The sequence below is a fragment of the Hakea prostrata genome, chromosome 7 (genome assembly GCF_041222555.1).
Source record: "Hakea prostrata isolate BN-2017 chromosome 7, UWA_Hpros_2, whole genome shotgun sequence".
NCBI classification, from domain to species: Eukaryota; Viridiplantae; Streptophyta; class Magnoliopsida; order Proteales; family Proteaceae; genus Hakea; species Hakea prostrata.
In genome coordinates, this window is record NC_142606.1 from 17,687,013 (window position 1) to 17,703,303 (window position 16,291).

Here is a 16,291-nt window from a genome sequence, read left to right on the forward strand (position 1 = left end):
AAACCCCTTTTCCACTCCACAAAACCCTAATCCTAAACCTAACCTTGCTGCAGATTCATTCCAGGACGCTTCCAGCCATTAAAACTTAATGTAACCGGCACCGGAAGACTCTTCTAGATCAACTTGACCGAACCCTACCATCAACTTCACAGGCTATGCTAAGACAAAATGGGTAAATTACACCTCGGAATCTAATTTTGTAGAAAATATGTCCATTGTACTCACACTTGATACATTTGTTTGGGACACCTTTTTCCGTATTCCCGGTTTTGCCCATACCACCAACTCCAAAACCCCTACCAAAGCCACACCACCACCAGACCTCAGATGTTTCTTCACCTATGATAGTAGCAACTAAAGACATCGGGTAGGATAAAAACCGGCATACATTTGAAGGTTTCAAGCAGGATACTAGAAACATGTTGTAATGTGAGGAATTGCTCCTCTAAAAGTTTATTATTAACAAGACCCCAATAGGGTATTTATAGTCTAGTTAAGTCCTATACTAAGTAGGAAAAGGAAATATAGAAATAAAACTCGAGACTTATGAGGAAACATAATCCTATTCTAATTAGGAAACCTCAGTCCATGTTTTCAACACTCCCCCTCAAGTTTGAGCATAGATATTTATCATGCCTAACTTGCTCATAATATAATTGAATATCTTCGTGCTCAAGCTCTTTGTGAGCACATCAGCCCGTTGCTCGTTTGAAGTAACAAAGGTGATATAGATCAGCACAGCCTCAAGCGTCTCTTTGATGAAATGTATGTCAATCTCCACATGCTTAGTCCTATCATGCTATACTGGGTTATGAGCTATGCTGATTGCTGACATACTATCTGAGTATAACTGTATAGGAACTTCCAAATCTGTCCCAACCTCTTGAAGCAGCCCTTTAAGCCATAGTACCTCACAAATGCCTTGAGCAATTGCCCTAAACACGGCCTCGGCACTGGACCGCGCAACTACAGCCTGTTTATTGCTTCTTCAAGTCATAAGGTTACCTCCCACATATACACAATACCCAGAGGTAGACCTCCTAGCATCTGGACATCCTACCCAATCTGCATCTGTATATGCCTCAATCTTCAAATGTCCATGAGCTTAAATTAAAATTCCTTTTCCTGGAGTAGTCTTCAAGTATCTCAAGATCCGATATACTGCATCCAAATGTGAGGAATAGGAATCATGCATATACTGGCTAACAAGACTAACTGCAAATGTGATGTCAGGTCTAGTGTGAGATAAATAGATCAACTTTCCCACTAATTTTTTATACCTTATCTTGTCAACTAGTTCTTCTTCCTTTGCCTTCAAGTGTAGGTTAGGCTCAATAGGAGTCTCAACAGGCTTACATCCTAGCATTCCAGTTTCCTCAAGAAGATCTAATGTATACTTCCTCTGGGATAAAGATACACCACTAGTAGAATATGCCAACTCTAAACCTAGGAAATATCTTAGTTTTCCCATATCTTTGATCTCAAATTCAGTTCCCCAAAAAGTCTTTAATGCTGAAATCTCATCCTTACTACTACCTGTGATCACAATACCATCCACATATACTAAAAGTATAGTAGTGTGGCAACCATCTCTTTTAATAAACAAAGTGTGGTCTGCATTGCTCTACTTATAGCCATTAGATATCATTGCCTTATGGAACCTTCCAAACCACGCTCTTGGAAATTGCTTCAGCCCCTATAAGCCTCTGTAGTAGAATACCCGGGTGGTATATCCATATATACCTCTTCTTGGAGTTCTCCATGCAAAAATGCATTCTTCACATCTAATTGTTGTAAACTCCACCCTTTATTAATTGCACATGAAATAATAGTACGAACTATGTTCATCTTGGCAACAGGGGCAAATGTCTCCTGGTAGTCAACGACATAAGTCTGAGTGAAACCTTTGGCCACCAATCTTGCCTTGTACCTTTCAACAGTCCCATCTACCTTGTACTTGATCACAAACACCCATTTGCACCCAACAATCTGCTTTCCTATGAACAAAGTCACCAAGTCCCACGTTTTGTTTTTTTCCAGAGCTTGCATTTCCTCATCCATAGCTTCTTTCCAGCTTGAGTGAGATAATGCCTCCTGCCAAGTGTTATGGAATAGAAGTAGAGGACAAAGAGGAAATAAAACTTTGAAATTCTGGAGATAGAGACTGATATGAAACATAATTGGAAATAGGATGTTTGGTGCAAGTTCGAGGCTGCTTTCTTAATGCAATTGGTAAGTCTAAAGTAGGATTAAAAGAAGGGTCAAAGACAGACTCACCTGGAGGAACGGATTGTTCAGGGCCAGGAACCAAAGCTTTTGACTGGCTTGGTTCAGAATGGGTCACTTGTTGCCTTTTTTGATAGGTCTTCAGAGGTCTAGTCTCCCCCTGTATATCATCCACCAGCTGTTCCTGTCTAGTCATTCCATCTTCCAAAGGAGGATCATCTATAGGAATCTCAGGAGAAATATTGAAAGGAGGAATCAACATTGGAACCTCTTCACTAAAACTCTCCCCCAGAAGAGGTGTAGGGGAAAAAAGGGGAATTTGTTCCTGGAACACAACATCCATAAAGACGAAAAAACGACGAGAACTAGGATGATAACACTTATACCCCTTCTGTGTAAGAGAATAACCCAAGAAAATGCACTTTAACCCACGAGGATCTAACTTTCCATGAACATGGTGGTTCCGAACAAAGGCAACACATCCAAAAACCTTAGGTGAGACTATAAAGACTATTGTACCTAAAAGAACCTCAAGGGGACAGTGTTGGTCTAAGACTCGGGAAGGCATTCGGTTAATTAGATATGTCGCATTAAAAACGGCTTCACCCCAAAACCGAAGAGGCCATAGAAAATATAAGGGAACGTGCTACCTCAAGTAGATGTATATTCTTGCGTTCGGCAACCCCATTTTGAGGTGGAGTGTCGACGCAACTAGTTTGGTGTATGATGCCATGGTTTGCTAAGTAGGAAGGGAATGCGCCACCCAAGTACTCAGTTCCGTTATCCGGACGAAGGATTTTGACTGTCGCCCCAAACTGAGTCCTAATCATATTATAAAAATTTTGAAAGCACGAGAAAACGTCACTTTTTTGGTAAAGTAAGTAAACCCATGTGGTCCTAATACAACAGTCGATAAAGGTAACAAACCATCTATGACCAGATACAGACATGGTCCGAGAAGGACCCCACACATCAAAGTGAATGACTGAAAAATGAATTTTAGTACGATTATCTGAAATAGGGTAAACATGCCTGGTCTGTTTGGCCAAAATACATGCCTCACAATAAAAATCATTTAAATTGCACCTTTTAATCAGATTAGGAAATAATTTGGACAAAATAGGTAAAGGAACGTGGCCAAGACGACTATGCCACTGTAATAAGGTAAAAAGTGCAGGGGAGGTGGAACTAGAAACGGTAGAAAGAGATAATGGGGACCCATCCATTAAGTAGAGCCCCCCTTTCTGTCTACCACTGCCAATCGTAAGCCCTGTTTCCAGGTCCTGAAACACACAATGAGAAGAAAAGAAAGTTATTTTGCAGTTCATATCACGAGTAAGGCTACTAATAGATAAAAGATTAGCAGAAAACTTAGGAACATGCATGACATTAGATAAGGTAAGAGAAGGCGAATAGATAATAGATTCTTTCCCAGAGATAGGGGAGAAAGACCCATCATCCGTTTGAACATCCTGAGCAATAGAAGAAGATGAATAAGTATGAAACAAAATAGATGAGCATGTCATATGGTCGGTTGCCCCAGAGTCGATTACCCAGGAGGGATAAGTCAAATTAACATTGTGACAACCAAAAATACCTGTGGGGATTTGTGGATCAACAGAGGGATCAATGACAGAGGCTATACCCGACCTGGAAGTTTGTACTGGAGAAGATGAGTTAAGTATGGACATCAATTGGCGAAGGTGTTGGAGCTCATCTGAGAAAAGAGGTGTTGGAGTACTCAGGGTGTCAGAACTGGCTTGATTTGCAGACGTTTGATTGCTGCCCTTGATTCCAATTCTACCTCCTCCACGAGAATTTGTTGGACGTCCATGCAACTTCCAACACTTGTCCTTTGTATGACGCTCTTTTCCACAATACTCGCACTTTACTGGAGGGCGAAAATTACCAGAACTAGATTTATTATTGCCATAACCAGCCACCAATGCAGATCTATCAGATGTTTGAGTGTGTACCATAGCTGTCCTTTGACTGTCCTCGGTATCTACCATGGCATAGGCTTGAGCCAGAGAAGGGAAAGTGTCTCTCGAAAGGATCTGTACGCAAATTTGATCAAATTCTATATTCAATCCTGCCAAAAAATCATAAACTCTCTGTTTATCTTCCCATTGTTGATAGGCGATAGCATCTTCAGCATTCTTCGGTGTAAACTTCCCATAGAAATCTAAAGTCTGGTAATATCCCCGAAGAGTGTTATAGTATGAGAAAGAGGAAGGTCCTTCTATTGTAACTGATTGATTTTCCGTCTAATTTCAAAGCATTGTGCATCATTGCCAACTCTAGAGTATGTATCTTTAGTAACTTTCCAAATAGTAGCCGCATCAGGAAGGAGGAGATAACTCTCTACTATGCTAGATTTAATGGAGTTGATGAGAAAACCCATGACCAAGCATTCATCTGTATACCACTTGGAAAGTTGCAGACCAGGTGTGGAAGGTTTTGTAGAAGTCCCATCAAGATGACCAGTAAGACCACAAGCACCAACAGCTAAGGAAACTGAACGAGACCATCTAAGATAATTTGTCCCATTAAGTTTCACAGTGGTTATCTGGAGCGGAGAAAACTCACGATCCTTATGGATGGAAGACATAGGAGACTCTTCAGATGTACCAGATAAAGGATATATGGGATCAGCCATAATTGTAAGGAGAAATTAAAAAAGTCCCTGAACTTTTTCAAAATTACTGAAAAAGTCCCCTAAAATTGTTGTAAATTGCAAAAAAAAATCCCTGAACTTTTTCAAAATTACGAAAAAGTCCCTAAAATATTCTCAAAATTACTCCCACTAATTCACGTGAAAAGTATCTCCTCAGGTTACCTCCAATTGGTATATTGTTGAATCAAAGTACACCAGGAAATTTCCAGGAAAGACTAGAGGAACACAACCAGTCCGCTTAAATACCAGACTCCTTAGACAAAATTTTCTTAGACATGCACTTAATCACCCAATATACAGTTCCAGGATACCCGAAAAGAAAACAAACACGTGAATAGCGACTTCAAAAAAAATTTCTACAGCACCTTTGTAGGATGAAAACAAAACCTTGCTCTAATACCATGTTGTAATGTGAGGAATTGCTCCTCTAAAAGTTTATTATTCACAATACCCCAATAGGGTATTTATAGTTACAACCTAGTTAAGTCCTATACTAAGTAGGAAAAGGAAATATAGAAATAAAACTCTAGACTTATGAGGAAACATAATCCTATTCTAATTAGGAAACCTCAGTCCATGTTTTCAACAAAACATCATCCTGCTTTTGGGTTGAATGTCTTCCTTAACATATCTTACAAAAATTACCTCAACTTCGTCTTCCTGAAAACCATCCTTCAGCTAAATATGAGGTGTATTCTCATTCCAGCTGCAAGCCAAGCTCTTGTTATTAGGTCTTCTGTAAACCTAATTGGGACGTGGTTATTTACTTTAATAATATGCACTCGACTTATAGGGGAGCAAGAAGGATTACAGCGGACATTTGTTAGATGGGACATCTTCAAGGTTTGAGAGTATTTCTGAAGCTGTCAAGAGATACGGAAGCCGACGTCTCACATGTCAACACAAAGGAGACTCATCAGAAGCAAGTTCCAAGTAAATAGAGTATGATGTCAATTCTCAAGGCCAGTTTTCTTATTTACCCTTTACATACACCCACCGGGGGGGATCCAACCAAGAGAGAAGCTTATTTCAATATGTAAATACTAAAGAATCACATCAAGTTAACTTTGTAAACAGAATTCCCCTTATGTTGAAAGAAATCTAACTTGAATGTGATACTTGTTTGAGTTAAACAGAGAATTTCATGGGACCAAAAAGCTCTATAGAAGCTAAGAGCTGCAAATGTAACCAAAAAAGTGACTTTTTCCAGGGGAAATAACAGTGTGATGTTCTCACCCAAAAAACGCCGAAGTTTCTTGATAAAGGAATCTCATAAACACTAAATCAAGCCATACATATGGCAACTCATCCAGAACTTCAAAGATAAAAAGAATATCAATTTGGTTTTTTCATTACAGCCAAGAAGAACACTAAGACCAAGACTCAAGTCAGTAATAAATGGAATCACTCAAAATTATATGTAATAAAAATCAAAAAACAAGCAAACTGAAATAATTTGATAAATGAATTATAAAGCAAGAAATTTACTGATGTAACAACCAAACTGAGGGCCAGTCTTCAGGATCACTTAGGTTGAATTCAGAAGTAAATTAGGGCTTTAACACTGCAATTAGGTCTTCTAGGACAATTCAGAGGTGGGCAGCAGCAAATTGGGGCTAATTAGCCCTCCGGCTAGGGTTTCTAGAGGTCTAGGGTGATTTAGGGTTGACAGGGAAGAAGAATAAGGTTCGGCCAGTGGGTTTAGGGTTAGGGTTTTAATAAAATTAAGTCTGAATTCTGTTATTTTAATGTTCAGACTTAATTCTAAAATTCTAGGGTTTAAACAATTAGGGTTTTCTCAAATTTAGGGAGACTAGGAATAGGGTTGGGATCAAAAGTAGAGTTGGGGGAGGAGAAGGTGATACTAAAGTGGAAGGGGTTGGGATGAGAGGTTTGTAAATTATGATTGAAAATAAGGTTAGGTAAGAGAAGAAGAGGCAATTAGGGGTTACCAGGATTTAGGGAGAAGGGGAAGGGGTAGGGGAGTTAGGTACCTAGGAGGTGGATATTGAGTAAAGGGTTTGGGAGATCTAGGCATTAGGGATAGGGAAATTCTGGTTTCCAGAAATCTGGGAATTCTTAGGCTGCTGCAAGGAGAAAAGAAGAAGCAGAAGCAGAAGAAATAGAGGAGAGAGGGGCTGGGGAATGGAAGGGAATAGAGGGAATGGAGAAGGGAGGGGAACGCTGCTGCAGGTATAGAGGAAGGGGGAGAAGCTTGCAAGAGGGATGGGGCTGGGATATGACAAATTTAGGGTTTGGGAGAGTGGGGGAAGGTTGCGAGTGGAAGGAGAAGGGGAAAGTAGGGCCTGGATGGGGGTTTAATTGTTTAACACTTACTTCCTGGCAAAGGGCAATTAAGATGTGCAGAAAAATAGGAAAACAAGAAGGTGCTGCAGGATCTCCTCACTGGATTCCGGAAATCCTCCAACACTCCTTAATATCCTTCAATCAAATTCTATTAATCATCACAATGAAGGGTCCAACTAGGACTCAAGACAAGGAATTCTAATTGGAATGGAACCCATACTCACACTAGGACTCAACCAGGAATCACATTAAATAAAGGCTCCTGCTGTAGAACTCCTAAATAAATGAAAACTTCAGAGTCAAAAGAAACTCCTAATTCAAGAAGGAATCTAATTTGAAATTGGCTTCCAACTTGACACTCTTACTTGGCCTGGGACTCTAAACAACGGCTCAAATAACAAGTTAAAGTAGATTTGGACCCCTAAAATTGTGCTGCATCCAACTAGACCAAAAGGAGTTCAAAAGGGGTGGCAAAATGACCAAATTGCCCCCCATGTGGTTTGGCCTTCCTGTAGGGCCACAAGGTTTTGGGCAGATGTCCTTTCTTTTCTTTAGGCTTTTGTTGCTTCTCTTGAGGGGCAGATCCTTCTGGTTACATCAGTTACCATCATCGGAAACACAACTCCATTTTCTAAACAGCAAATCCTAGACTAATCTCAACTTCAGATACTCTGATCTTCTAGAAGCAACGGATACATCTATATCTCCCATTTTACTTTTTGTCACCACTCTATCTTAAACCCAAACAACCCCCCCCCCCCCAAAAAAAAAAAAAAAAAAAGAGGAGGAAGAAGAAAAAGTTCCTCAATTAATCTCCACATCTCTGCTGCCTCTACTTCTCTATCCTTGTAGCATGCCAATGTGTGGTTCATTGGCCAGGGAAGAGGAAAACTACACACAATATCTATTATTAAAATTGGAAGCATGAAAAAAGGAGGTGCCCAAAACATAACATTTTATGAACCATAAGGTCCTCAAAAGTCTCAACAATAATATTTGAAAAACATACGGTACCCCAAATGTAGTTTCTTGAACTCTTAGATATCCCCACTGTATTTTCATGCAAATCTAATTAGTAAAACTGCATCATGAAACCATAATAGCTAACTCAAGAAACTGTTGCATTAAGTATGATAACATCACATACTGATTCTGTACCAATGGAGTTGTTTTCACTTTCGGCTGTACCACTTCTCCAATAACAAAGATTCCACCACCATTTGCAGTATCTAAGCAGTGAGAAAATTCTTTTTTAACAGTTCCAGATGAAGCTAGCTGTGAAATCATGGATGAATTTGACTGTCCAAAACCAAATATGCCATCAAGTGCTCCAGTAGATGAACCTAGATCACCAGTTTGTTTATTACCACACCTATCACAAAACATGGAGAATTCTATAATGTAAGCAGTTTAACAAGGAAAATTTGAACTACAAAAATTGGTAAGGCAAACACCAATCAAGATGGGGGGAGAGAGATTTAGAACAGAAACAAAGAGGTAAGATAATTGCACAAACAACACACAACATGAGAAGGGGGAGAGGGAGAGGGAAGTCATGCAAGAGAAAAGTTTCGAATGAGATGGTAAGAAAAGCATAACATGTTTCCTCCAGAAAAGGTCAGACCTTACAATGACATTTTAAGGCTTCGTGGAAGTAGGAATCCGAGAATAATCTACCTTAAGATTTTCAGATAGACATAACTCAGCCATTGTTATCAAGGCCAGGCCTCCTCCAAGACGTGCCTAGGTGGCCGCTTTTTTGACATGCAAGATTTCAGCCATTTTATTGCCTAGGCCTTGGTGCTTTCTCACCTTGTGCCCCATATTGCCACCTAGGCACTGAAGTAATCATTTTTTAACATTTTGTTCCTAAATTATTTTTTTTAAATCAAATTTTTATTCTACAAAACCAAATACGAATTTAGTAGTTATTCATTTCATTTCGGATTCGGGAATCATTAGACAGAGAATTATTTGGAATACAGTGATCTTTAGTTTATCTATTCAGTCAAAAAACCAAACAAATTAAATTCTGATTAGGATTCAAGAATTATTTGTTTACTTAAAAGAAAATTGGTAAAAAAGTTAAATGAGCAACAAGCTAACAATTGAATATATTGTATACCACATCATGCATATTTTTTCCCCATACAACAAAAAATATTTTTCCCCTATTTCCATTTTCATTTTTATAATTTTATATAGTTCATAATCATATGTTTAAATGTTGTTAATTGCTCTTGTATATTTGTATTATGATGAGATGAACTTACATTTTTTTTTTATGATAATCTTTCATAATTATGATTCTTTAATATTTGTTTAGCTTATAGTAAAACTATATCAGTTTTTTTGTACACAATTTGTGCCACATAAACAGTTGTATTACCAAAAAAGGGGCGCAACCGCTTTGGTCCCCTTGTCTCATTGACAACTTTAAATTTCGCCACTAAGATCCTCCAGATAAGATTCTTATACTATGGCCTTATATTGCTCCACTTGTGCTTTTACCTTTCGGCCCCAAAATTTTGACAAGTTGGTGAATCTGAATAGAGAGTGGATTGGCGGGCTAAAACATTCAAAAAAAAAGGGGACCTCCTCTCCTCCCATCCCCCTCCAAAACCTTCTTCACTTCCTCAACTTGGGACCTCCTCTGCTCCCCTTCCCACTAGCCCCCTTGTCCCCCCTTTGGTTTTGTTTAAAGGTCATATCCCCTACCACTCCCTCACCCTTTGGAGGGCCTAAACTTAGCCCTTCCCATCCAATCCCTCCTTATTAGCCGTCATATCCCCGTGATGTAGGATTGAAGACATATTTACCAAAGAAGAAGCCCATTGAGTCAAGCCCATCAAAGGCCTAAAGCTATCACATGAATCAGCCAATGGCTTTCATGGGCTAGGACTGCTTTAGTGGGTTAAAGGTAGCCCACATATGTTGAACTTCATAGTCTATACACCTAAGCCCAAGTCTAGTTTTGAAAAGTCAATAAAAGGGACTGTGGTTTGAAAATAAAAGAACTCATTGTCAAAGGAGTTTTCCTTTGTCAAAGAGTTAGGTAGTAGTTGAGTTATTAATAGGTAGGTGGTGTTAGCTAGTGGTTGGATGTTACCATTAATGTTTATGTCTCTTTAGAATGCTATATAAAAAGACTTAGTAAAAGGGGAAGACATAACTCATCTATTGAAATCAAATTGCTCTGTTAGCATTCCTTCTCTATGGAGACTCCTTATGTTTGATCAAGGTAGGTTGGTGTTCGATCCGATTGCTCCACCTTGCGGTGTGAAGCCCAGGTGTTACATTGTTATTCTCAATTCCCTCATATTGTCCTTCCAAGTTTTTCATCATAGTTCTGCCCCTGTTTTGAAGATCTATTCAGCCCTATTGTTAATGTTATTATCCTTATAATACCACTCTAGTTTCAGCCCTCTTTCACATTTGAATTCTATTTCATCTTAAGTCTATCAAATCTGAAATTGATTCCCTGTGAAAGGTCCTATTTGGCTACTGTTTTGATCAATCAGATACAGCAGTACTACATTACCCCGTTAACCCAAATTGCATCCTTTGCTAGAATAGTTCAAAGGACCTTGACCACCTTTTCTTCTCTTGCCCTTTCTCCAATTCCCTTTGGAGAAAAGCCCTAGCCTCTATTTCGCCCTGCTGGCAGCGTTCCTTTGGCTTTGCTCGGGATTGGTTTTGGGTTTTGAGAAGTTTCTTAGGTTCCTCCATTTGCGACCAGATTCACAAGCTTGTTTTATGTACTATTGTTCATCATCTGTGGTGGGAGCGCAATCTTAGAAGATGGACTTCCAAATCCCACTCTATTGACATGATTTGGAAGGCCATCTGTTTTGACGTTTATGCTAGGCTTTTTTCTATTCCCCATCCCCTATTGATGATACCCTAAGGAACAAGCTTATTGTTGTCTCCTAGGGTCTCAGCTCCTCTTTCCAGTCTCTTGTTTGAAGGCTGGCTTCTTGTTGTCTCCTGTTCTTTGGCTTTTATTTTAATTATCCATTCATCCAAAAAAAAAGGCTCCAGGTAGAGCATATTATAGCTCAGCAGAATTTCAACCATGATCCACGGTACAAAGATCTTTGTCACCCAAGGACTCACATGCCCATGGACTCACTTAGTGGTTGAAGAAGATTTGTTTATTTGGATGGTTGTCACAAGATGTACAGCCTCCATTTTCTAATTTTCTGGGAGATCAAGGACAGCCAACTCCTTGGCAGACTCGTCAGCTAAGTGAGGGTTTGATAGGAAGGTTCTGTATATAGGGCATAAACAAGGGTATTTAGTTACGCTAACTGAGCTATGTAAATGAGCACACTAGATAGAGGTTGGTTGGGAGCTGCAAGATGTAGATATACAGTTTGTATATTCCTTTTATGCCCTTTACCTATTAGCTAGCAGAATATGTTGGTTCAGAAGAAAATATTTATATATATATACTGGTACCAAGCTTGTTAAACTTGTCAAACCTATAAAACCTCCCTCTTTTGAGTCTCCCTTCTCCCCCTCTATTTGGGATATCATGGTTTTTCCAGGTCCTTTTTTTGACTTTATCTCGGAGCTACATTATTGATCAGAGATGTGCAGTTGGGAACTCGAATCTTTTTTTTATCCTTCAGCTGGAACTCTGCTTAAACACCCCTTCTCTAACATTGCATACTGACTCTGCTTTCTTAGGGTTAAGATAAAATACATTGCCTCATACAAGTTGCATATCAGAGTGTTCTGCCTACAGAAGTAGCTGTAGACGCATTGATATACAGGGAATGATTTGTTTTATGTGTCGATATCCTAATAAGTGAGCAGATGCTCGTATCATGAGTGTCATTCAAATATAAAATGAAGAAACATGTGAAAAGCAGCCATACACTGAGTTAACTACTTGAAGCTTATTAAATGAAACAGCAACAGAAAAGCAGCTTACCCAAATGAAATACTTGCATTTGCTTGTGCAGTTTGGAGGTTTCCAGTAACTCTATTATATTGCACGAGATCCTGCACATAGTATCCAGAAGTTGAACTCCCATCCCCATATCCAACATTATATCCACACAATGTACCAAGGGAACAACCAGGAATGGGGCCTCCATTTGCAATAGTGCAGAATTCTTGGTCACAAGTGAGTCTTTGTGCAGTACTTGAGGTATCTGGATCGTACAATCTAAGATCAACCTGCAAAATAACAAATGCATACTTAAGAAACACAGTAGTGCTGAGATGAAACTGGTACACGAATAGAGTTAAGCCCCCCTCTCAGTGCCGCATGTTTTGTGTTATATTAACATTGTTTCAGACTAAAAGAAAAAGAAAAATCTTCCATTACACAAGGAAAACAAAGAAGAAGAAAATAAGCATACACCGAGATCACTTTTCTTTGGACAAGTAGCACATCCGGCACAATTCACCCATAAAAGGTCACTTCCTGTGTCAACTTGAACATAGTATGTGTTTGCAGGAGAGCCAATTCCAAGTTCAGTAAAGTAAAGCCTACAAGAAGCAAAACCCAGAACTCATCCATAATTGAATAATGCATCTGGAAGTCAATAAAAGAACTAACACCACCAACCACACTAAATCAAACAACATTCTATCTAGATTGTGCAGAAAGAATTCAAGACCAAACAAAAAGAAGGAAAGAAAGAAAAAGATCTTTGCTTTTCTTCATAGAAACTAAGAACGCAAGTCAAGAATTGGATACTAACCCAGCAGAATTCGTAAGCCCATTTCCCCCCAAGGAAAGATCAATGGCATATAGCATCCGTTGGTGACGGTGCCTATCATGTTCTTTCATGGCACTCAGCGACTTCTGCCGACCGCCAAACTTGTGTTGCACGTTTAATAACATAGAGGCAGAGGCATGGGAGACCACAAAGAAAAGTAAAATGGAGAACCCAAAGAACGATCTTCCAAGATCCATTCTTCTCCTCCCTAATTCACCTTCCCAATTCTTCAGCTTTCACAATAATGAAAAGTAAAACCAGAAATCCAGAATGGGGAGAAAGAAGGAATGCAATTGAAGAAACCCAGGAAAGGAAACTTAGGAATGCAATAGTTGACCTTGTACAGAGATGGGGAAGACAAAACAAATACTCCCCACGTCTTTCGAAGAATTCTCTATCAGCAGAAACCCATCTGGTCCTATCTGTATCTTCTTTTCTTTTCTGTACACATTCTCAACCCCTCTCAATAGAGATTTCTTTGACGAGTCGAACGCTTTGACTAGAAACGAATCTAAACTACCGAATGAAAAGGAGAGTTTACTAATCAATATTTAATTTTAGGAAAATTAGATGTAAAGGTGGATTTAAATCGAGGTTTCTTGAAGTTTTCAACTCCACTTCTCTCTGCTACGTTTCCAACTTTCATCCACCTTTGTTTTCTGGTTACGGCACAACTTGCTTGCTTTTTCTGGCTTTTAGCTTTTACGCGGTTTGTGTTCCAGTTCCATTTTCAGGATTTTTCATTTTTTTTTTTTAAACCAGTCAAGGGCTTTGTTCATCTTCTTCTGTCCTGTACCTAATCTAATTTACGGAAATGGTGGTTTTGGTGGCCGAACTACTTAAAATACTGTTTATATGTTTGGGCCCAGAAGGGAGATTCGGTATTTTAACAAACTCCAATCAGTTGAGTTCAATCTAATTGGAAAAACAAGTATGAACAGAAGCTGGCTCCTGTGAAACGATTGGCCTTCCTGGAAGTTAGAAACTTTTATTGTTTTGGTGCTTTTATGCTTTTATGCGTGATCTTATTAAACCTCCATTGTGCTCTCTCCCATGGAATGTTATGTAAGCATTTAATGGCTGCTCTTGGACTTGCACACATCGACTTCACCATACCCACTCCCATCTACAAAGGGACAAACATCACTAGATTTGCGTGGCATACTCTACAGTTTCACAAAAAGAGTCTTAAGAGTATTTGGCAATTGTGCTTCAGTGTTGTGCAATTAGAACTACCTATAGTCCAGATTAATTCTGTTGGTCAAGATCCATCATTTTGCATTTTTTCTTTTTTTTTTTCTTGTTGGTAGAAACATTGATTAAGAAGAAAGAGGCACAGGTGCCTGAGCCGGTGAAGGAACAGGCTACTTTAACAGCAAGTGGAAATAGGACAATCTAACGCAGCCTCATGCGATAGGTCGAGACCCATTACTTTGCATTTTTTTTTTTGGTAATAAGAGAAATACTTCATTCAAAAATTAAGAAAAGTACAGACACAAAAAATACAGACACAACAGATGCATGACAACACAAGGTTCGAAACGAACCAAGAAGCAGAAATTGACCAAACTGTTCGTACATACAATAGACATGGTCATCTAGGGTAAGGGATGGATCAAGTCCAATAAACCCTTAGAACGAAGCTGTACCAAAGACAATTCATTGTTGCGCATTTAATGGACAGTATTGAAGCAAAATTAAGTATATTTTCTTTAGTCCTCATCATACTAGTAATAAAGTTTACTCAAAAAAAAAAAGTTCATAACAGTCATAAGGACTCGTCTCATGTGGTTAAATCATCCACATATGTAAGAGAAGTGCAGAAGAATGGAAATGTGAACACAAGACTTTCTTGATACTTTTACAAAAGAAATTAGCAGGTGCTAGAAACTATCCACAATATTACTTTAAGAGGATTGTGTTGAACTAAGCTTTTAACAACTTTAATCATAACCTTGACTTTGGCTTAAAACAATAAGATAAATCATAATTCCATGTTATTTCTGCATTGTCAAAAATATTCTTAAAAGATTAGGGTTAGGGTTTGCAACACTCGATGCCTGACCTTTACCTTGAGGTAAAATTTTGATTTGAACGTTGACCTCTATGATGAAATTTAAAATTTTAGTGATGAAAAACTTTCACTTTTTCTTTCCCTCAGAATTTGGGGATTCATCAACCTTTAAGCTCAAGATGTTTAAGGGGAAAAAAAATAATAATAATCTAAAAACTAGAAAAAAGAAGAATGTCAAGCAAGCATGTGCAAAGTACAGGTTGCAGAATTCTATCTTTAGAATTCTTCTAATATAATATAGCAAGTTTAATGAGACTGCTTCTTTTAAGGTGGAAAAGAAATTTAGTTTATATTAAATTTGTTGGTACCTATTTGTATATATTCTCAACCATTGGATAAGAATAAAATTAGATTTTCAACATAAAGAAAAAGTATGCGCATGCACCCCTTCCATCTAATCTGTGGAATTCTGAAAAAAGAATTGATACTTACCTTCAAGGATCATATAGGGATTCTCTGGTTCCTGGTGTAGGACATGGGCATTTCAGATCTTGACTCCATGGGGCAGGGTAGATTAGGGTTGATACCTACCATGACCTGTTTGATAACATTTCAGATCACCTAATGTGGGGTAAGGTATTGAAACTTTCTTGAGAAGACTAGGGCTGCTTCTTGTACCACTAATGTTGTATTTCCATAGGAATATGGCTCTTGCCTAACCAAGGAACAATGGGAAATAGCAAACATTGCTTGCATAATTGGTGAAGAAGATAATCTTTCTTTCCTTCTAGGTTTTAAGACTCAACTCACAAGAAAAGGGAAAGAAAGGGAGAGAGATCTAAAATGGGGAATTTTTGTTTGCTGTTGTTTGAGTGTCTTTCTTACGGTTTTCGGATCGTGGTAGGTGGTACTTAGAAAATCCAACAGCCATGATCTTCTCTGCCCTAGATAAATAGAAGTACCGCAACTAACAAGGAGATGATATTCGCATCGAGGTGGAAAAATACAAGCATATATATCGTTAGATAAGTCTGTTATGGTAAGGCTTATAGGAACACGTATAGGTTCAAGCAAAATATCTTCCAAATATTAGATATCGATCATTAAATTGAATTATTAGAACAACATGTATCGTGATAAGAGGAACATAAATGAGATACCAAATCACAAAAAACAAACATTCTCAAATGGGAGAAGAAAAAACCTTTCTTCCTCACTGCTATTGCATGTGTGTTACTTATCCCTTCCCTCCCCCCAAAAAAAAGGAAAAAGTGCTCCTAATGGTTTTTTTTTTCTTTTTTTTTTCTCGGTTGGGGTCAAAAGGTAGGATCT

General features: G+C 38.6%; 1 protein-coding gene across 1 annotated transcript in view; it reads right to left on the reverse strand.

Annotated features, from left to right (window-relative positions):
• LOC149010202 (aspartic proteinase 36-like) overlaps positions 1-13,912 on the reverse strand; it is a 66,263-nt gene extending 52,351 nt beyond the window's left edge. The window contains exons 1-4 of the mRNA XM_089160354.1: positions 12,928-13,912; positions 12,583-12,712; positions 12,150-12,397; positions 8,358-8,582 (exon numbers count right to left, since the gene is read on the reverse strand). Of these exons, the coding sequence (XP_089016480.1) occupies positions 8,358-8,582; positions 12,150-12,397; positions 12,583-12,712; positions 12,928-13,142 (818 nt within the window). The 5' untranslated portion in view covers positions 13,143-13,912. The remainder of the gene's footprint in view (positions 1-8,357; positions 8,583-12,149; positions 12,398-12,582; positions 12,713-12,927) is intronic.
• Positions 13,913-16,291: the final 2,379 nt, after the last annotated feature.